This window comes from Phaethon lepturus, unplaced genomic scaffold (genome assembly GCF_000687285.1).
Source record: "Phaethon lepturus isolate BGI_N335 unplaced genomic scaffold, ASM68728v1 scaffold29786, whole genome shotgun sequence".
Taxonomy (NCBI): Eukaryota; Metazoa; Chordata; class Aves; order Phaethontiformes; family Phaethontidae; genus Phaethon; species Phaethon lepturus.
Genome location: NW_010547352.1, coordinates 57,976 through 81,180, shown reverse-complemented (window position 1 = coordinate 81,180; position 23,205 = coordinate 57,976). Strand labels below are relative to the sequence as shown.

Here is a 23,205-nt window from a genome sequence, read left to right as displayed (position 1 = left end):
ATTTTGTCCAAGCTACGTACATGTGTTGCCACTCTTTGTACCTCTGTAACTCTGTTTTTTATTACTCTTGCAAGCATCTATTTATTAGTTCTGCAATTGTAGTAAACCTTTTTAGATGCCTGTGATGTTTTCTGCTGTTAAGCACTCACATAAATGGTTCAAAAAAATATCCGCTCAAATATTTTGATACTGATCATTGATAAAAACTTTGTAGCTTATTATAAAACTGCAGTAAGTCTCCTGGCTTGTGCCTGTAAAAGTACTTGCATGGCTTTTAGTCCAGTCGAGAGTAAAACGCTGTTGTTTGCATCTCCCATGCTTACGTGCTTACTGCTGCCACTAATGAAATGGTCGTGAGATGTTACTACCTGTGCGTTAAGCTTAGTGAAGTAGTTCTGTTACGTTCTGTACAGCAGAGAAGTTTGTGCAAACACCATTATTATTTTAAGGTCAATGTAAATGGTCGTTCAAAGATTTTGTTTCATACACCGACAAGCTAAAAGGAGCTGCTGGGAGCATATTAAGGATTCTTCTCACCCAGTCCCACATTTACAATGGAGATTTCTAGAACTTAACTGATCACCCAGGGCCCTGTTTCCATCATTGGAGAGGAACTGGTGGCTTTGGGACACACTTAATCTTAACTGCTTTTAGGCATCTGCTTTAGTAAAAGTGGAATCACATCCTAGGATACCCAGACTTTTTGATTTTACCTGCATTGATGGTAAGGATAGCTCTGCATCTACATTGTGGGCATACAGATGTAGTGAGATAAGCCCGGTAGATGGTGATGTCCCAGAACGCGGTCCCCAGAAGCCTCGGTGCTGCATTTGCACATGCCTGGGAGGTTGCCGTCCTGCTGGGTCTGGTGACCCTTTGATGTGTAAGCTGAATTGGCTGTATTTCCAAGCCCAAGAAGGGACTCTTGAGGCATATTTAATGCATACGGGGAAAACTAACATCTTGACAACAGTCTGTTTCATTAGAAGTCATGCCAAGAGGAAGTCATGCCATCTCCAGTAGCTCACAGCAAGGAGAATTTCCTCAGAGTATTAGGAGTGCAGGCAAGTGCTCTCTGTGCAAGGAGGTTCACATCCATGTATCCTGCTACAACTCAAGAACGTTAGCACGTGGGTGGTAAGCTCTTCTGGAGTGGGAGGACTTTCTCCTTTTAAAACCGTGTCACCTGGCAGTAAACTGGGCCAAACAAAATAAAAATTGATGTAAGATTATGAACCTCCCTTGTGGAGGGGAGCCCTAGGCTGCTGCCCTGCTATGAGAACTATTTCTATAATTAATGCAATCTTCAGTGCGTTTGTTCCTATGTGTTCTTTCTCCCAGACAGGTGATTTAATTGCTTCACTACAAAATGTACTCCTTACCGTTTCCCTCTGACCAATGCCTTCTGCCAGGCTGGAGAAGATTAGGTCATACATAAGCCTTGGGCTGTCATTCTGCACCACGGAGAATGTTAAAAGTAAATCTTTTTTACTGATTGCCTTTATCTCTCTCAGTGTGGCATGCCTTTTGGCACTCTGAATGGCAATTACTAGAAATTTGTTCCTAGTAATGAATACAGAGTGTTAACTCCGTGGTTAATGCCATTATGTGATGAGTACGCTTGCCTCATTGCTCGCTGCTGACTTGCTGACATCTGAGAAAGGTGGTTACATAGCAGCGGTGTTAGATTTGTGATAAAACTGTAAATAGCCATTTAAAGGTTGGTAAGCTGTTTGGGGGGCTAAGGCATGGCTATAATATATGCAGGATGAAAGTAACTTGAGATTAATTCATTTCTATAACTCTGCTCTGGCAACATTCTTTGAAGGAAATTTAATATATCGTCTTTGTTGCGTGTAAGATCCGTTTTGTTAAAAATAGGGCGAAGTTATAATAGGGTTTGATCACCCTGACCGGAGCACTGTAAAGAAGAGGCTGGGCACTAAACCGTTGGTGCTCAAACCGAGGAAAAAGCTAGTTAGCTTCCCTGACATTAAGGGAACAGATTTTTAGAAAGCCGTTCATTGATCTCTGACAAACAGCTTGAAAGGGATGCCAAACCCTCAGGGTTTCTGTCATGAGCCTTAAAACGCATTTGCCTATTTTTTGCGTAGAAACAGGAGCTCGCCCTCCGTCGCCAAACTGCAGAACTAAAAGGATGCAAAAACCATCTAGTCTGAAGGGCTCTGAGGGGAAACTTCATATTCAGAATTCAAATGTGTACAAGAGATTAGCAAAATGACTTCAAATGGGATTTCAGCCATATCTGAGAGAGACCCACAAATCCTGAGCACACTGATAGGCAAAATATTACCTGCACTGCCATTAAAAAGCTTGTTTTCTTCTCCGGGCATTTCTTGTGAGAAAAATAGCTCGCTGACATCAACTGATCACACAGATTAATGTTGTTTAAGGTGCTATTGCTTCGTTTTCTTGATATCAAATGCAATTTTTCTGACAGTTTTTATTTCTCTTTCTCAAATTGAAAACAATATCATCATGAACAGAAACAGAGTGATGGAGGAATAAAGAAATGATGGTCCTCCAGTTGGTTAGCTGTTTAATGTCCTTCCTAGCTATACCATTTGCTGTGAGTTGTTGTGGACTGAACCTGGGCCTTGAGAGGACGGGAGGTCCTTGCCGGGGTGGGCAGCTCTGCTGAAGTGCAGCCGCTGTGACGGTGTGAGCCGGGCTGGGGTAGCGCCTGCTGGTGGGCTTCAGCTGGGAGCTTGACTGGGAAATGTGAGCATCTGTGGTGTGGTCCACCCAAGATACAGGCGTGCTGGCCCCTCCAGCATCCCTCACGCTGCTCTTATGCCTGCCATTTTCATTGAATGGTTTCCTCTTATGATTTCACATTTTATTCTTTTCTTTTGTTAAAGAAAATGCTTGCAAAACAACAAAGAATTTGGGGTTGAGATTGCGTTTAACGTGCATTTTGTTGGCAATATCCTCCATATCGTGGGCTAACTATGCTTTTATCATTTTGAGGAGGAAGCTAATGACTGCAAAGGTATTTATGGTGGGTGAAAGTGCCATATAATTTTTAGCATATAGATTTACTTTCCATCCGTCCATCCACCCTGGTAGTAATATGGATACAGTTCTCATTACTATTAATAGAGAATTGCAATTTAAATTCCCCATGCATCAAGCAAGCAATAGACTTCCTTTGCATATACATGGCACTGCCATTGATCTGATTGATTCTGGGTTGCAATGGTGGATGTGGTCAGCGATGGGTGAATGTCGTGGTTTAGCCCCAGCTGGCAACTAAGCCCCACGCAGCCCCTCGCTCACTCCCCCACGGTGGGATGGGGCAGAGAATCGGAAGAGTAAAAGTGAGGAAACTCGTGGTTTGAGGTAAAGACAGTTTAATGGGTAAAGCAGAAGCCGCGCACCCAAGCAAAGCAAGACAAGGAATCCATTCACCACTCCCCATGGGCAGGCAGGGGTTCAGCCATCTCCAGGGAAGCAGGGCTGCATCACGCGTAATGGTCACTTGGGAAGACAGACGCCATCACTCTGAACATCCCCCCACCCCTTCCTTCTTCTCCATCCCAGCTTTATATACTGAGCATGGTGTCATATTGTATGGAATATCCCTTTGGCCAGCCTGGGTCAGCTGTCCTGGCTGTGTCCCCTCCCAGCTCCCCGAGCACCCCCAGCCTGCTTGCTGGTAGGCCAGCACGAGAAGCTGGACTGTCCTTGACTGCTCAGCAACAACCCAAAACATCAGCACGGTATCAACATTTTCTCATCCCAAATCCAAAACATAGCCTCACGCTAGCTTCTATGAAGAAAATTAACTCTACCCTGGCTGAAACCAGGACAGTGAATTAATAGGAAAGGCAGAGTTAACTCTTTTCATGAGTGTCTGTGAGTCAGGACTATCTTTGAAGTAAAGTGCTAATAAGAAAATCAGTATTGATAGAGTTAGATGACAGCCCATAATGATGATGATGTTAGAAAAGAAATAAATTATCTGTGACTTAAGTTTCGGATTTGTGCAACACTGATGGGGTTTAAAAACTGTAGAATAAGGTTGGTATCCAGTGTTCTTTAAAGACCTGGCTCTGTTTCTATATGATGTGACTTTATATCTCTACCCTTCATTTTCAAGGCTCATGTAACAACAGCATAGGTTGAAAGAGATTCACAACACAGAAGGGGTGTGTGGCTTCGTATTGCTGTCCTGCAGAGGATTGTGTTTAAGACTTTAAGGCAGGGCGGTCTTTTGGTAGCTAAGAAGAAGTGATTGTGCCAAGTTTTCTTGACTGGAGTCAAATCAGGAATATTAGGTATGTCTCTTGCCTCTTGGAAAGATCATCTGAGCATGAGACTATCGGCCGAGCAATGTGCCACGTCGTTAAAGAGAAGCTCAGGTTTGCTGGGTTGTCTGGTTTTACGCCTTGTCTGCAGCCTTTTTGGGAGAATGGCCCAGCTTTCCCTGGAAAGGGTGGAGGAGATTCCTGTGCAGGATTGCCCATATCTTGGTGAGGATGCTCCCCAGAGGGGTGAATATGTGAAGGATACTGAGGCGGAGGTGGTGGTCTGCGAGGGCTGTACCAGTGGAACAAGAGGGGATCCTGGCCAGCGTTTATATAGAAATATATTTGTAGCAATTTTGGAAGCATTGGTTTTGATATAATTAAGCATCTTTCACCAGTAAATAGGGAAAACATTTTATTCTGTTTTCACCGTGGTTTCCATAATTTTGTTTCCAGCAGAGTCAAAATGTCAGACAAAAGTGATTTAAAAGCAGAACTTGAGCGCAAAAAGCAGCGTTTGGCTCAGATAAGAGAAGAAAAGAAACGGAAGGAGGAAGAAAGGAAGAAGAAAGAGGTAAATATGCAAAAACGCCTTTTAGATAGCTCATGCTTGCAGAGCGGTCTTGCTGAGGTTTTGTACATCTCAGTATTGTATCCCCCAAGGTATCTGTCATGTGGAATGAGATCCTCAAACCCCCATCAGCCTAACCTTAACATCAAAATGCTTATTTTTAGTCAAGAAAGTTGGGGTGAAGGAATTGCTTTTAAAACCAATGCACTGTCAGATGACAACAGTTTAGACAACATGATGTGTACGTGTGCATAGAAAGAAAATTTGATTTGCCACAATGCTTTTTCCTGGGCTGTCCTTCAATGGAAAGGGAGTGGAGAGTGGGGAAAGACAGAAAGAGGGCTCGCATTTTTTTCAAGCTATTACAATCTAAATTTGTATTTTTGTACTCTGAAGTTTGATTACTAGCTAAGGTAACAGGTTTACAATTATTATTCTCCAGTAAAGTAAAGCATAATTGCAATTGCATTTTCATCTTCTGGCATGGGCGCATCTTTCAGTTCTGTTAAAATTTGATTGACATATTAGTTTATTTGTCCTTGACAATATGCATTAGGTTTTTCATTAAGGGATTTGTACTTCTTTTTATTCAGTCACTTAGTGGAATAGAGGTGAGAACTGACAGGGAGTGGATATTCATTTTCATGCAAAGTCAGAGAAGCATTAAGTGATTATGTTTCCTTTCCTTCAAATGTCAACACTTACTATAGTTTAAAGCACCTGTTATCTTTTACTAATAACTGGTTTCCTTTTAAACTGACACTTTAATATCGTACATGAATTTCATGGAATTACCGTGGAAATGTGATGTGATCCAAGAAATCAGTGTTCCAGTTTTGGCTGTCTTTTTAATCTTTTTTCATGAGAGCTATTTTTGTGCAATTACCAGCACACCCCCCGGTGTGGCTCCTGGCGTCATTGGGGGAGTCCTCTGCAAGCACAACTTCAAATGTGACTGAAACCAGGACAAGTGTTCTTACTAGCCTGTTAATGAATTAGAGGGAAGGGAGCCAAGCTAATGGCTCGAGGAAGCTATTAAGTCCTTTCTTTTGTCCCCTGCCTCTGATTTTATGCCTTGTGGAGATCTTGTGGAGGTTGGACCTTTCCATTGGCCCCGATAGCCAGATCCAGCTCGGGACAACCAGGTCCACAGATCATGCTGCGGTGCCTCACTGTGGTGCCCTAACTGGGGTGCACTGTGACGCCTAAAGGCCCCCGGGAGTGAACTCTAACATTCACTTAGGTGCCGAGCCATGTACACTGCTGCAGAAGAGTCGTCTACAACCCCATGTACTGGGAGATACTTCAGGCCAGCTCATGGGAAGATCTGAGCACAGGGATATGCCTGAACTTTGTCTTTGTCTGTAAAAGCGATGTTCTTCAGCGTCCTGGCCGTGTCCAAACTGGAGAACATGGGGATGCTTCTGAACTTCAAGGTTTTCTGCTGTGCCCACACCAACATGAACGCCAGGCTGAGGCACTGTGCGAGTCCCCTGTGCCCCACACTCTGGTTTCAGTGGAAAGGAAAACGGGATAAGATCAGCAGATTTAGAAGGAACCTTAGGATCCCAAGTATAGAGGCAGATGCCTGCAGACATCCTCTGTAAGAGCTATGCTGGGATTTCTGTATTTAGGACAGGATAAAATGATAGACATGACCACTTGCATTTTGTTTTACTTGCATTACTGGTTACAGCACTCGACTACAAAGAGAGTCATGGGTTCAGTTCCCTCATCTGCTGGGGAGAAGGGCTGCAAGCCTGTTTCTTTCAATGGAGTGCTCTAACTACCAGGCTGGGGTATCGGTTGTTTTCCTTCCACCCTAATAAATTGGGGAATGATGAGCCAAGTACAAGGGATTCTGCCTAATGCAGGTGTTGGTCTTCCTGCTTCTAGGTCCCAGTAGACCAGATCAGGAGGATGTTAATGTGTGGACGCTCCAAGGAGATATAGATAACCTAAGCAAAGTGGGAGAGGTCTTGTGGACTGTTAGTTTTGGCTGTTGGTGCCCAGGGCTGCAAAAATGCTGTCTTAGACATGTTAGTCCTTTCCTCCTTTGCTGCTGTTAGATGTTGAAGTCTATGAGAAAGTATTTTTATTGCCAACAAGTGCTACTAAATGTAAGCCCTTAAGCTACATCACTGAAGTCCAATGGAATTTTATTTCTTGATCCTGGAGGAAGTAGGAAGAGGCCATTTTTATTCAGGGTAATGATATCTGTTATTCTCCGGTCAGCTTTTATATTAGCTGAATAAGTTGCACCTGATGAGTGAGAGGCAGAACCATCAGTGTGCTGTAAAATCCTTGCAAATATCAGTTTTCCCATGCACTCAGGGAAAAATATTGTTACTGATCTATACAGTATAAATTACCTGTTATAAATTATCTAAACACATCTAAGTGAATTTTAACATGTACCTAAGCAGTGGTGCATGTAAATATTTTCCACACAGTTGCCAGAGCTGATTTTATGTGGATGAAACTTTTCTGGTTTTTTTTGTTTTAACTCAGGCTGATCTACAGCAAAAGAAGGAGCCAGCTCAGGAAGATTCTGACCTAGACCGCAAAAGAAGAGAGACAGAAGCTTTGTTACAGAGTATTGGTATATCCCCAGAACCACCTCTAGGTATTTAAGAGAAGCACAATGTAAAGCATTCAGCTCTGCCACAATGAATGCATTCTTTCTGTTAAAGCATGCTTGGCTTTTTTGATTTTTTGGCTGTATTAGTGAAGTGAACTCTTCTGTTTGAATGCCTGCCATACCATTCACATATACCAGCTCATGGCATTTTGAGTACTTGTCGTTGCCAAAAACATCTGTTTCATTCCTTCGAGAAATTTTTGTGAATGTAATGCAGGTTGTTTTCGCATACCAGCAGTGATTTCTTTTCTGATGGACTGTGTTATCTTCTCTCACATCTGATGACACACAACCTATTATTATAAATGCTTTACTTCATTAGCCCCAAGTTTTGTTTCAAAAATTCAGATTAAGCATTTGCTAAGGAAGGAGGAGCATAGTCATGTGGGAACTCCCACTGATTTTCTTTTAAAATCGAGCACAACTGGAGAGAGGAAATTAAAAGGCAAATCACAAATAGGAAAAAGCTTATAATCAGCTCATTATTGTAGATTTTTGATCTGATTTCATGTGCTTCACCTCTTTTTTGATTTTGATGTTTCAGTTCTAGAATCTGAGGACCTCAGTTTAAAAATACATGTGGCAAAATTTATAGTATCTAAGTAGTGGTTACCTTTATTAAGTTCTGTCTCACTTATTGGGTGGCCCTAACATGAGAAATCCTTTTCCTTCTTTCCTTCCTTCCTTCCGTCCTTCCTGTACTTTCTTCTCTCTTGAATCCAGAATCACTCTAATTATTTTAGCTGAAATATTGGCCCCTCTGGATGTATCAAGCCTTGTCATTAAATTCATTGGAGTTGAATCTAGGATTTTACCCCTAGACATTCTTGCTTGTAATGTTTAGGAAAAACTCCACATCTGACAAAATACTGCAGCCTTGATTTAGGAAAGCACCTTATACAGATGCTTGGGTGCATATGCAAGTAGGTTGTGACATTCTGAATTGGGATTTCAATCCATAACTTGCATCAACCATCGTTTATTGAGAAAAGTTACTATTTTTATAGGCTGTTATATAGTGACTGAACCTGGTCACTATAACAAGAATTGTCTGACAAGTAATGGTCAGGTTATTTTTATGTATCATAAAACAATGATTTGTAAATGATATCATGATATTCTAAAATAAGATACATTTTTAATGTTCTAGCATTTAAAATACTAATTCTTATCTAAAAATGAGGATATAGTTCCTTAACACATTATTAACTGAACACATATGTTCATGTTGCAAATTATCAATACTTATCTTAGTTCATTATTTTGTGTTTGATACTGTCAAAAGAACAAGAAAAATCACATGTACGATGATTCATTTTAGTTAAACAATAGTATTTTGTCCTCTTTCATTCCCTGTGTGTACACTCACAATTAATATACAAAGGAGGCTTTAATTCTGCCTTCACATATGCATATGATGCCCAGATCACACTGAATATGGAATACATAAACAGCCACGACATACCTGGAACCTGCCAAAGGGCTGTCACAAAGATGAATTCACTTTTCATGCTGCAGTCATTTCTGTGACGGTCTCTAGTGGGAATCTGCATGAAATGTTTGACCACATGGAAAATCCAAATCTCTTGACAGGTCTGTCATTATACATTATAAAGCATAACAAAATAGTTTAAAGTTTTACTCTGTTAAATCTATAAAAGGAAATGCACATGATTTAAACCAAATGGGAAACTTTGCTCTTGCATTATAACCCGTTTTTGTGTTTTATTCAATGTGGCTGCTTTGAAGAATACTTGCATTAAATCTTGACCGGAGCCATCTCTGTATTTTAAAGACTTTTGAGAAACCATTTTAAAAGAAATCAGGATATTTTTACTTTTATATTTATTATTTCCTTGCTGAAAAGCTTTAACTCGGGCTGACCTTGAGCTATGAACTTCCTTTCCTGTTTCAGGAAACAAAACTGCCTTTGCATGAAATATGCTTCAAAAGCCCTGGCAAGACAAAGAGAAAATCATTTGTAGAGCTTGGGCAAATAGTATCTAAACCAAGGGAAATTTTTCCTTGAGTGTTGAAATCATGTCCCACCCAAAATGGAAACTTTATATGACCTAAATTACTTAAGAAAACATGATCACTAAGCAAATTAATGTGTATTCTCACCATCTTTGGGAAATGATTTTAACTTAGCTCGATTTCCTTATTTAGCTTTCATTTTTTATGTCATTTCCACACTGCAGCCTTAGGCCGTATCTAATGGACACTGGCTTTTGATTTAAATTCAAAATTTGGAAAGTATGCTTGTTCTATTGACTACTTGACTTTACCAGAAGAGTTCACTTGCATTTTTGACAAGACAAGCCCCTGATATTTCTTCATACCTTTAAAATCTTTTGCAAGTCAACTTTAAACTATACCCAAGAAAACAAGTGCTATTTTATTCCCACAGGTATCTCCTCCATTGATTAGCTGTAGATTCCCATTGGGCTTTTAGTCCTGTCTAAATTCATGTCAGTTTTAACACTTCCAAAAGACTTAACATTCACTTGACTCTCTTCCTTTTCTTTTTCTTTCCTTCCTCATTTGCTTTCACCATTTCAAACTCTCCTACTCATTCACCCACTATCATTTTGGTCCATTGGTTTTGATTTGTCTGACACTGCTCTTCATCAGTGCAGTCGCTGCATGTGTTAACATGGGATACCTGTTATTTTCATTATTTAGTCCCAACCCCTATGTCTCCCTCTTCGAAATCAGTGAGCACACCCAGTGACGCAGGCAGCCAGGACTCGGGAGATCTGGGACCCATAGGGAGGTAAGACACAGAGTCAATAGAGTTGAATAAATGTGGGGTTTTTTCACTTCACTCTTAATTCCCCATTTTTGCCTTTGCTTCTCTAAATGAGAATGTCCCGTACCTAACATGTACTTTTGTTTCTGCATTTTCTGTGTGTTACCGTCCGGTAAGACTGGTCTCAGATGCGAGATAAATAAATGCATGCAGCAAACAGATCTTAAGCTATGGACCCCAAACCTCATACTGGAAGCAAGAGCTGAATTTACCCTTCTAAAATTGGCCCAAAGAAAGCTGTCATTCTGTGTGGACACCCACTAAAAAGAGGGGAAGTGCCCAGTGGTAGAACTCATGTGAGCTCTCTTTGTTCACACAACCAGTCCCTTTTGAAGCCCTCCCAGGTGTAATGCCAGGCTGCCGCGGGTTCTTGTGCGGCTGCTCATCGCAGTGTGTGGCATTGCGGTGGCAGGGAAGAGCTTCTACAGAAACGTGCTGGAACACCCCAGGACCAACTGGCAATTCTGCCTTGGAAACTGCGGGAGTCAGAGAGTTTCATGCAGAATGGGAGGGAAGCAGCTCTCTTCTTGTTGAAAAGGGGTGGCGGGGCGTGTGTAAGGGATGGGCACAAGAGCAACCTTCCTTGTCTTTGTTCGTACGGCTGAAATAGGAATGAAGTGATAGTCACCAAATGATTCCTACTCTGGAGCAGAAAAGAAAGGAGGATGCTGCTGGTAAAGGAGAATATGTTCAAGCAAGAAGAGGTCCAAGCAACTAACGACGCTGTGTATTTTGAGAAATGTAAAACATGAGTTCTAATAGCTGTTTTTGTAGTAGCTGAGCTGGCAGCTTATCCAAGTCTGTGAGCAAAGACTCTGCTAACGGCTTGAAAACACAGTGCTTGCTCTCCGCAGTTAACAGTTGTCAGGAGTAGACACCATGCCTTGCAGACATTGACACTAATGTCACAGAGCTTCAGGTCACCAGGTTTCATACCACACCAGCCTTCTGCTAACAAAAATCACAATTCTGTAAGCTGAAAGTATATTGGGTCCCCTGTCAGCCAGATGCAGACACTGTACCTTGTGATGTGCAGGTTGCACAGATGCTGCTGAAGTCTGCTCAGCCCTTCTCCCAGGGCTACCCTCCAGGAGAAATGGAGGTTGTTAAGTAGGAAAGCCCTAGCCTGTAAGATAAGGCAGTTCAAAACACAGAAAATAGTGTAATGCTACATTCATAAATAAATGCAGTAGACTTCAGCAAATGAAAATACTTTGAGCAGAGTAAAAATTGGTTTTAACCAAAGCATAGTCTGCTGTTGAGGATGAGTTATTTCCCATAGTCCTACTTGTAGCTATGACAATGTTGGCTGGAGTCTTCTAATTCCTGGTTTTCTTCTGAACTTTGATGGTGTAACTTTTTTACTGTTAAGCTAGCGAAAGGCCCATGGAAGAATTTATTTTACTCTGACCCATGCTAGCACTTTGACTCTGTTGGCAACATGCAATGAAAGCACGTGACCATGTGTCCTTACAGAGGAGAACGGAGTTCCTCCTCTTCGTCAATGATGTACTGCATTGTGGGCTTTTCTTTTGGATCCATTTTCTGGCTTCTTGTGGCCGCGCTAGGAATTCAGTGGGTATCCCAAGACCTTGTTTGTAGTCCACCAGCTTGCTTGCCACCCTCTCTGGTATTGAAAGGGCTGTGCTGTGTGCCAGGAAGGCCGCTTGCAGGTGTTTGACTGGAGCGATTGGTTTGTGGTAATGGAAATTCGATGATGTCTGGTCCAGGCCCTGGGGAATCTCTGTAACCTGTGGATAGAACTAGGTGGCAATTAGTTTGTCACTGGGTGCGGGCAGATGTGCTCAGTGTGTGGTTCTGTGAACGAGTACACCCAAGCATGCCTGCGTGATAGAGCAGTCAAACCCGGAGAGCAAAATGTTGGTAGACCTGTCATCACAGCAGGTAAAAAGCATGAAATCGCCTTTGCTGTTTTCTCTCTGAGGGATGCCTAGACCATATTTCTGACTTGTTTTGACTACTGCATATATAAATGCCTGCTTATCTGTATAAGCGAGATTACTCTGCTTCATTTTAATGTATCCTTCCATTTCTCTCTCTATGATAGCAGGCACTTTTGCTGGATCCCCTCTCATGCCATCATCCTTGTAGCATCGTCCCCTTTTCCCCATTCTGCTGCAAATTTGCTGTACAACAGTAAGCTGAGCACAGGCATTAGAGGAGAGCAGATTAGTTCCAAAGCTGCTGATGCCCCAATCTCAGAGATCATAGCTCGTCTGTCATTGTTGCTGCTAGCACTGCAGCAGAAATAACGAGCTTGCACAGGCTGGCAGGAATCCTGCATGCAGCCTGATTACTCATTGCTAAAGTGTTCTCCAGAGGAAGATATTAAAAAAAAAAAAAAAAAAAAAAAAAAAGCTGTGAAGTCATAGATTTTGCTTCACTACAGGAGCGAGGCCCTGTTTGAAAGCTTTGAAGACAACAAGAGATCTTTGTACGTTCCCATGTGAGGCAGCAGCTTCTGGTGCAGAACTAGGTTGGGTTCATACTTGTGTGAGTTCTCGGCACTTCTGGGAGTTGTCAGACTTAATCTATTGGTCCCAATATCACCAGGTATATCTGAGGTATGTTTTGATTGGCAAACACCTATGATTTCTTACAGAACTGTGAACATAGTTTAGCCAGAAATCCAGGTTTCTGGCATCCACTTTTCAGGAAGGACAATTGATAAATTGGAGAGTTTGGACAGTGTTAAGTAGTTGTTCTCCTGGAACCACAGACCTCACTCAATCTTACTTTGCAAGATGAAAACTAACTGGTAACTTGCTCACCAAGTGTAACTGTTACGTGGGGAGCAAAAGGGCTCCAGCAGGCAATGTGTAAGAGCAGCAAATTATTTAGCATTGAAGCTGGACAAATATAAAATCAGAAGAACTTTGTAAAATTTTGATGGTGAGACAAATTAATCAGTAAAGAATTTACCTAAAGACTCTGTTGGGTCTTCTGTCACTGGACATTGCTCATTCAGGATAATGTGCCTGCCCAATAGGCAGATAACTGGTCAAACAACAATTCATTCAGAAGACTCATACGGCTTTTTTGTTGCACAGGAAGAAAAGCTGCACGGTCACAATGGTCCCTTCTGCCATACGATCTATAGACTAGTAGTGCTGCTGTCCTGTAGGACCATTGTCCATTATCTCCAGCACAACAGCTAGAGCAATGTTGTCTTTTCCCTGATGCCACTAAGCTTATTAGGAGAAGGTGTGGGATGGACTGTGTAATAGCACTAAATTATGGAACCATTTCTGTCCTGTGCAGCCCAGATTTCTATGGGGGTTTTTGCTGCTTGATCTTTAGTACCACGTTGCTATTTGTCATAGCCTTTTCCCTAGGGATAACACTAGGTTTCAGGAGTGTTCCAGCTTCCCCCTGAGCCATGACAACAACTGTAAAAATGAGCAGATATTAGATGAGTAAAGGTGCTAGAAACTACTGACAGTTTTCTCGGAATGCTTTCAATTGGACAGGAGAGCCAACTTGTTCTTTTTTTGTGGTCTTGGGGATCAATTCTGGGTAGGCAGATGCATGTTATATTTTGATTCTGGAAGATTTCACCATAACTATGGACTTAAGAACTAGGTTTTGTACGTGCTGCTCTTTGTTATCAGGCTGCTCTGAACAATTCATTAGAGCCCTGTTGTTGCACAGCGAGCAGCTTGCCTATCTCCACGTTGCTTTGCGCTCGCCACTTCACCTTTCTGATGGCTGTGTTGTTTGTGCTACGCAGATGGGACAGGAAAATGACATCACAGCCTGAACAGATACCTACCTTTGGATAGATGGGCTATTGGTTCACAGGGTTTTCTGTTATGATGTATTCAGATGCGAGTCATTTTCCACAAGACAACGTTACAGGATCCCATGAAAATTCTCCTTGGAATAGAGTATGCTTGGCTCTTTCAGGACAAGTATTTTGTTTCGTTTAGTATTTTGCAAGCCTTTTGTTGATGCCCTGTATCCTGCTGCTGACGGTCAGCTTATGCAGATATGCACAACTGAAATGTGGATGAGTAAATGTTGTGAAGAAAGGGGCTGAGGTGAAGGCATTTGCCAACAGCTCCTGTGCTGTAGCATGGTGTGAAACACAAATTTGCCTCTGCGGGGCTATTAATACGGAGCTTTTTTTGTGATAACTATATGCATCTCAGCCCTCCCTAGCAGATACACTGAACTTTTGCTACCTTAGCATGCCAGAGAGAGTGCTAGCTATTACAGTACAGCTGTCATGAAACAGTGCCCATGGAGAGGCATGTTTTACTACTCAGCATACCTTAGATATTCATAGATCTCATCTTCTCAGCACTCACAGCCGTGAACTGCATGTTTGTGTGGTCTGGGAGAGTACACAAGGACAGCCCTTGTACAGTGCTTCCGAGCCAGGCAGTGCAATACCAGCTCTTGTGGGCTGAGCCAGCTCTCTGGAAAAGCCCCAGTGTCCTGCCACAGGTAGAGCCAGAGCACTAGGGTTGGTCTACGCTTTGTATGCTCAACATAAGACAGCAGAAGAGTATCTGCTGGAAGGATGTGCTCCTGTGGCTGGGTAGCTTTCATGTGCTAATACTGGCCTGCATTGCTATGTATTCTTGTCTTATCCACAGGGTGTCCGTCTGTTCACCCTGGCGTATTGCACGCTTGGAGGAGTTGCGTTGCTGGACCAAGGTGTGATTGATCTGTGTGGTCCATTTTTTCCCTGAATCTTTCACTGCTTCTCTATGTTTCCTGCCAGCTTTATTACCTTACAGTGGTAGGTTTGCACAGTAACATCCCATTTATTGTTGAGCTGGGCTGTGTGTGCGTGTGCATGCGTGTGGCACTTCCCTGTGTGCATTTTGTACTGGAACGTGAGAATCCCAGTAGGCTGCATATAAGGTTTCCCACCTTCCATCTGCTGACGACTGCACCAGGCTCAGCTGTCTTGGACATGTAAAGGTTAATGGTTGCCATTCTTTCTGCAACAGCTTCATCTGTGCTCTTTCACTTTCTAACTTGCATATTTTGCTGCCCATACATTTAGATACCTGATTATTTTATGTTCTCCTCTAAAGACAAAGATGATAGGAAGCATTCTTCATCTTCTGGTAGCTTATTTCAGAGAATGGTTACTTCAATGTGGTGTTTTATCGGCTATAAAATAACGCAAGGTGGATTATTTTGTACTATTTCTCTCACAGTCCATTGGTTTTGGTGGGTTTGTCTGGCTACAGCTACGCATTCTATAATTATTGTTCTTACTTGGATTAGGGCACTACCTAATAGTTAGCTTAAATGGTTCTTGCCTGAATTATGTTGTCATTCCATTGATATTGCAGTTTTGGAGATGTGTTTGATGCACTGAAATTGGTTAGCTTCCTTCAGTGTGTGTGAGGTTTGCTTGCAGTAAAGCAGAGTTAGTCCTTATGAAGCTGTAAATATTTAAGGAAAGTTCCAGTGAGAACGAGTTGGAGCATAGCATTAGACAGCAAAGAAAATAAAAAATAAAGAGAAATCAGATTTCTCAAAGAGGTTTTGTAGCAGTAATATGCCATTTTTGTAGCAGTAATATGCCACAGAAGCTAGACCACTCTGGAATCCTGATTGCCTCATCATCACTACAGTTTTTTATTTCTAGGTAAAATACAGTGCATGAGCAAGCCTAGAAATAGAACAGCTCTCTGTAATGCTGGAGGACTTTCTCTGAGGAGCTATTTTACCTTTGGCTTTGGCTGTTGGCATAATTTTTTGCCCATTGTGCCAGTCCATCTTGCAGTTACTGTGACCTCTGAATGTGTTCCCAGTTGTATTCCAGAGAACGTAGTAGCAGCTGTCACATTAGGTTGGATGTCCTTAGTGGTAGGGAGTCAAGAGCATTTCTTCTCTCTCATTCTCTTTTGAAGTCTGCTGACAATATTAGTCTGCATCCATGTATGTTTTCATCAGATGTGATTCTGAGTTGCTTCAATCTACCATGGCCACTTTCAGCCATTTATATAAGAGAATATATAAAGTATAAAAAGAAATACTTTAGGATGTGTTTTCTTTCACTGTGTCAATGTTCATCCTCAGTTTGTGCTGGCCTGGTACAGGGAGAAACAGATGTAATTCCAGTCCTTTTTCTCTGCAGCATATTATTTACTAATTTGTACATAGTCATTAGGTATTCTGCTTTATAATGCAATACCTAAACACACACATGAGACTTGTGTTAATCCTGCATTGCTTCATGTCTGACTCTGAAACACAAACATTTCTTGTTTCTCAGATATACAACCAAAAGGAAAGAGGTAGTTCTGGAGCACCTGGGCACTGAGTGAGTCAGAGCATGTCATTATTGTATTTACCTTTTTACAGTTTTGTATTTAATCAAGTAAAAAAAGAGAAAGGCATCTCTAGCTCAGAAGTGACATAATATTTAAAATCTGAAAGATTCTTTGCTGATCTCTCTGTATCTAAATGTCACCCAAGCATTAGGTTCTGTGCTTTTTAGGCTTTTTGCTTGAAAAATCAGACTTGGCAACTCAGCTTTCATTTTTACAGTTTTATTTTTAAACAGCTCCTCACCTGGTACAGTAATATAACACATTGACAAGCTGAAGAAAGGGTATCAGAATGCCATTCTCCCTTTTAAATATCTGCTTTGCTGTCAGATTAGACAGATAAAGAAGGCAAAGGAAGAAGGTGGATGCCGGTCTCAGTTTCAATTATATGGGAAGGTTGGATTATTGTAGCAGATAGTCTTTTACAGTCCATGCAGCGAATTTCCTATCTTCTCTTTAACTACAGAAAACATCTCTTGTAGACATGAACAAAACCATGTTTCTGTAAGGTCTGCTAACACCGCTGCTAACATAACCGTATCGCCCAGGGCTTAGCTACTTTATCATTAAGTGAGTTGTGCGACGATGCCGTTTCATCATTGCCACTCAGCTTCGCGTTACCAGCTCTTCATTGCGTCACTGTGTTCACAAGTGATAGGGATCCTTCTTCAAACGCGACCAGTGCGAGTTGGGCTGTGTTGCGTTGCCTCAGGGGTAGCAGCGGTAACAGTTATTAGTAGCAGATTATTTTTTTAAATGGTGGTTTTTTTAAGATGTTTATATGTACAAAATGGCTTTTAAACAGCTTCTTTAGTGGCATACATATTTCATAAAGGGGCTGAGCCAAAGGGAAGCACACAACAAGGTAAAGACTCTGAGGGACCTACAGGAAAGACCCAGGGAAAATAACTACTTTATGGCGACCTTTGCTTGAATGGTGTTTTATTCAGAAAAAGGATTATGAGCCTAGGGACTGTTGTGTAGTGCAGACATGAGCCTTTCCCTGTGGACGGTCAAGAGAAGCGTTTGCTTGGCGGCTGGAGGCAAACGGGATAACCCGTGGGGTGCTGGCATCGCCACTCTTTCTTGGTGGCTTTGGGCTTGCTATGGGATGTTTGCTGTTACGTGGTAAGGCAGAACTGCACACCCCAGCTGTCAAATTTTTTCCTGTATAATTTACCATGACACCATCGTCGGGATCTCTTGGCACACGCGTTTTATCTTACGGTTAGAAGCCAAATCGTGCCTTAAGCCTTCCTGACCTGAATCGTGCTGGCATCCGTGAAGGAGCGACAGCGTCGGCCTCCTCCCCTTGCCCGGCGGGACCCCGGCTGCCTCAGCTGTCTTTGCTCTAGGAACTCTCCTATTTTTAAAGCCGTGCTGCAAATCTCTCGCGCTGCCCACCCCCAGCCCCAGTAGAGGACAGTGACAGGGACGGCCGGTCCTCCTTCCCCGGCGCCTGGGCTGCCCGGTGTGGGTACTTGAGCCTTGCCCTCACAGCTTGGTGTACGAGGCTGGAGGAAGGCAGGTTTCTTGCAGTCTTTTCCCTCCTTTTGTGCCTGCACAAGAAGAACTACAATCCTTCTCCTTTATATTCAAAGTATATTTAGCCCTAGATATCTGAGCCTCGCCTTGCCAATTTTTTTTTTATTTTTTAGCCTATAAACATAAGCAGACACCTTAGGGACTGATATTTGGCAGCTGCTTTCAAGTGTCTGTATATCTGACCTAGAAAGTAGGGAGTGTTTTTCAGTGCGTGCCAGTTACAGAGTCAGAATAGTCTGTATTAATTAGAATCATCTGCAATCCTTTTAGCATGTGAGCCTGTGGCATCATTAAGAATTTTCATGCTTTCATTCCTAAAGGATGGATAGACTTCAGTTCTCCAGATCTTTGATTATTTTTCTCATTAGCAAGCATCTCCATGCTATAAATTAACGGAGAAGGAAAGATTGCCATTCCCAGGGTGCTTCATAAAATGCCTTGGAAACCTGAGCCCCAGCTGCATCCAGAAGAAAATAATATTAATGTATAAAGCCCCACTTAACCATTTAGGTTATCAGCCCAGCTGTAGTTACTTCTTTGTAGTTATTTTCAGGCATATCATGCATATATTTAGTCAGACGATCAGATGATTTTAGGGACTAAAACACTAATCCTCTTAAAACAAAACAACTTACTTGCTAAGGTCAGCTCAGCTTAGGCAGTTCTCTTGCACAGAATTTCATCTTGATTTAATTAAACTGTGTGAGATCACCTCCTATGTTAAACAGTTTAACATAGTTAAACTGGTGCAGTTTGCGCATCTAGATATTTTCCCCTTCACTAGCCCATGAAAAAGCCCCTCAGAAAATACCCATTCACAATTTCGTGTTTAATCTGGAAAGATAAAATGAGGCTCTGAGTAGCTATTTCAGTTACTAATTTGTTAGGAATTTTCTTCAAATCTGTAAAATGGGAATTGCTGCCACTGGAAAGATACGGATAAATCTCCAGATAACTTTCTTTTTTTCAAGGAGTTTTGAAACAGTCTAAGCACCCCATATTAAATTTTTCATAAGCAGAACATTTTGGTTTTCCATTTAAAACTGATTTTGATTCAGAAATTTTAGTTATTTACCTTAATAATTTAAAGTTAGAATATAATTTCTGAGCTGGTCTATTAAAAGTCAAGTAATTGGGTCATGAAAACTTGATATTTTGACTGTTGATGTGAAAAATTTTTGATAACTCTCATAGAGCGAGCTCTTGTTTCAACCTAGTTGTAGCAAAAATCGCATCCCTTTCTGGAATGATTTAGCTCTTTCTAGCACAAAATAAATTTTATAAAGGAAGACAAACACCAGCTCTTCTTCCAACTAGTAGTTACTGGATTTTAGCACTGAAACAAAAGTGAAAATTTGCTGAAATCTTTTACCTTCTTCTTCAGCTGAATAATACCAAACCTAAAAATTGTAGGTTCCGGCCTTCATGTTACATCTTTGACTCCTCTGTAAGGCTATGGGTTGTCTTACCTAGATTTGACCAATAAATGTAACTTTTTCTTTTATGTGATTGTATCCAAAGTCCCTTGAAGTTTAAGAGAAAACTTCCCTTATATGCCTATCCATGGACTCCGGATCAAAGTGTCCTAACGTGAGTATTGCAGTTCCCTTAAAGCATCTGCAGGAGCTGATAACATGTAAAACTTCTCCTGCCAAGGTCTTTCTTTACATCTGTGGTCATTTGAGTTCTATTTTGTCTCATAGACTCACTCTTGGTATAAAAAACAAGATGAAAACATTGTTTTAAAAAAGAATTTTCAGAGTTTGCTACAAGAACAAAACAACTTGTGCCTTCCCCCTCCTGAACGTGTTTTTTATTACTGCGCTTTCAAAATGACCGTTCATGCTCTCCGACGCTTACAGTAAATCTGTGTCAGTTCGTAGGCTCAGCAGAAGCTTCTAACTATTTGACCTTCTGTCCTCGCAGATCCAGCCTGCTGCTCACAGTGACCCTCCTCGTAAACCAGCATAAATTTCCAGACTGAGATTTCTGTAGCTGTCGCATATAAATTGTGAGAATGACAAGGTTCATTGCATCGCCAGGAGACTATATTCTGTAATGTAGACCTAAATCAAAGGACAGACTTTAAATACATCAAATAAGTTCAGCAGATTGGATAAATATAGCTGCTGATTTAATTAGTGGAATTCTGTGAAATGGGAATCAACAAAGTGTTGGTCCTGTGATATGTTCTTACAGTTAAAGGCATCCCAGAATTGTTCATTCTGATTTAAATGTCAGGCGGATTTTGAAAATTATGAAATATATTCAGCAGCATAGCCTTGATTTAAAAGAAATTTTGAAATATACATGTGTTTTAAATTTCATTTGTCCATGATATTTTATAAATATACCTAAAAAAAAAAAGAAGAGTATTTTAAACTCCTGCCCTTCTGAGAAGGGCTGTTATGGTTGCCAGGCAGCTGAAAGATAGCGCTGTGCTCTCAGGGAGGCCATAGTTGCTCTTTTTAGTGGTGAAGACTGGAAGTCAGAGGTGTCAGCCTGCTTGGAAGTGTAAATGCAAACCCAAGTATCTGGCTGCGCTCCAAGAGTGGTGCCAAACTCCTTGTTCGCCGTATGTATTATGGCATTTTGTTTTATGATTAGCAGCCCAACTCCGAACACAAGAACCCGCAGGGAAGTCAGAGCATACTGCTCTACAAGCGTAAGTGAGCATCTTGTCGAGAGGCACAAATCCTCCCTAACTGCTGAGAGACGTCTTGCTTATGTGCTTCAGAAAACAAGTAGCACAAGGAAGGTATTTTCTTCTTGCCAGTCCTTTCAAAGTGGAACAGATCTGCAAAACAGAGCACAGATGGCAGCAGAATGGTGGCTTAAATGCAGAGCAACAATTGAAGCAAGTGATACTTTTCCATCTCTCAATAGTAGCTTTGAATCTTCTTTTTTCTTGATGGATTTTGCTTTGGAGACACATTTTAAATGTATGACAAATATCAGAAGGTGAAAATTATAGTGGATGAAATTAAGGTTATAAAAATCTAGAATGAAAGGAATAAACACAAATAGCTTATCTACATGCATATATATTTTTAAACATCTGCAGTTATTTCTCACCAACAGTTTCTTAGTTCAGATTTTCTAATTAATCAAAAGCAAAGTAGGAACTTTGGAGAAACTGACACAACAAAGTAGGTAGAACTCTTTAATAGCTAAGTAATTGCAGCCTTAAATTCATTCTGGCAATGTTCAGACCTTCAAAAAAAAAGTCTAGATACAGGGTAGACTACGTCTTGAAAGTGCAGATAATACCGGATCGTAATTGGTGGTAATATTTGTTATCGTATTGAAAAAAGGCATTCAAATGCATCTTAAGCATTGTATTCTACTGATTTTAAAATAGGTCTCATATCTCACAGTTGTTGCATCCAGTACTTTTAAGAATACATGATTTGGCTGGAACCTGTTTTCAGTTTATCAGTCATCCATGTGCAGGTGCACAGTTCTTCATGTAAGCAGTACTGAATCTTTTGGAAATTGTATTTTAAGCATGGAGCTCCTCTTTGCGTCAAAGTGAAAAACAAGAATCCTGTTATTCTTTGCACTTTGGGGCTTTTTGCTTCACTCTTTTTTCCTAGTTCACTTCTTTTGCTAGTTGCATTTGAAGTTAGAATAAAAGAAAGCAAGAAGCAGACTGAACCTTGAAGACTTTCAAGTAGCTCTCCTGTCAATGCAGGTAGCACCTTGGCTCTTCATGGGGTGCTAGCAGGGACATGAAAGGGAGAGCACAGAATCACACAACCAAGAGTGGCTGAGGTGTGAAGGCACCTCTGGAGATCATCTAGTCGACATCCCCTGCTCAGAGCAGGGTCACCTGGAGCTCAGTCTGTGTCCAGTTTAGTGGGCATGGTGGTGTTGGGTTGACGGCTGGACTTGAAGATCATAAAGGTCTTTTCCAACCTTAATGATTCTATGATTCTATGACTCTATTTTATCATTCAGTTGGGTTTTGAGTCTCTGAAAGTACGGAGACTCCGCAAACTCCCTGGCCAGTCTGTTCCAGTCTTTGACCATTGCCTCTTGTCCTGTCACTGTGCACCACCAAGAATAGTCTGGCTCCATCTTCTTTACTCACCCTCCCAAGTCACCCACCCAAGTTAGCTGGGCTGTTCCCCACAAATTTTCTGTGGACAATCACCTCTGAATCCTACTTACAGTTGGAGTCTGAGTTGGGTGCTCACAACTGCTGCATGGAGCAACCTCCTGTCTTTCTGTTCCTATGCAGAGAGCTCATGGTGACGTGTTTCATTGCTGGAGCACTTCATTTAGGTGCCTGAAGGTAGTATAAATACCCATTGTAATGTCAAGATCCTCTGGTACCCTGGGTGGCGAAAATGAGATCATCATTTCTTCCTAACATTCGTACCATTCTAGAAGCTTTACTCTGCTAAGCGAAGGTGCTATGAGACTTCATATGCAGTGGATGACTCCATATGCTGTGGGTGAGTCTCTCCTTCAATTCTTGTCTCTCAGTTTAGTAACAATCTATGCTCTGCTTAATGGGATTGGCTTTTGATCTCTGAAAACCTCAGTGCAGTTTAACCTGCGGAGTCACAGCGTACTCCCTCAGTGTATTTTAGGGTTAGGAAGGCATAGCTATTTCCCACATGAAGGGTCGTTTTAGGGCGTTGCCGTTGCTGCAAGGGAAGATGCTGGGTTTGGGACCTCTCAGGTCTAATGGTGTCTCGTTAAGGACACATATGGGCATCTCAGTTGAGCAGATACTTCGAGACTCCGTACGCTGTCAGTGCAGTTTTCTGCCGGTTTGGAAAACACAACAGCTCTTGGTGACAGAGGATGCCGCAGTTTGGTGTTTGCTTTCCTCTAGTTCTGCTTGAAGGTGTGATTTGCAATGCAGCAAAGAGGTTTCTACCCTGCACGAGGCCCCTTGGGAAAGCAGGGTTTGCTGTTATTTCTGAGAGTAGCCTTTTTCAAAAGCAGGGATTTTCAGGCCTGATTGCTCTTGACCTGGGAAAGGAGGGCGGGGGGGGAGAAAAGAAGTCATGCAGAACACATGTTCTGCAGCATCA

At 41.7% G+C, this 23,205-nt stretch overlaps 1 protein-coding gene across 1 annotated transcript in view; it reads left to right on the top strand.

The window, feature by feature from the left end:
• Nucleotides 1-4,737: 4,737 nt before the first annotated feature.
• LOC104622748 overlaps nt 4,738-23,205 on the top strand; it is a gene marked incomplete at its 3' end in the record, with an annotated part of 62,204 nt that continues 43,736 nt past the window's right edge. The window contains exons 1-3 of the mRNA XM_010289624.1: nt 4,738-4,845; nt 7,354-7,468; nt 10,169-10,259. Of these exons, the coding sequence (XP_010287926.1) occupies nt 4,738-4,845; nt 7,354-7,468; nt 10,169-10,259 (314 nt within the window). The remainder of the gene's footprint in view (nt 4,846-7,353; nt 7,469-10,168; nt 10,260-23,205) is intronic.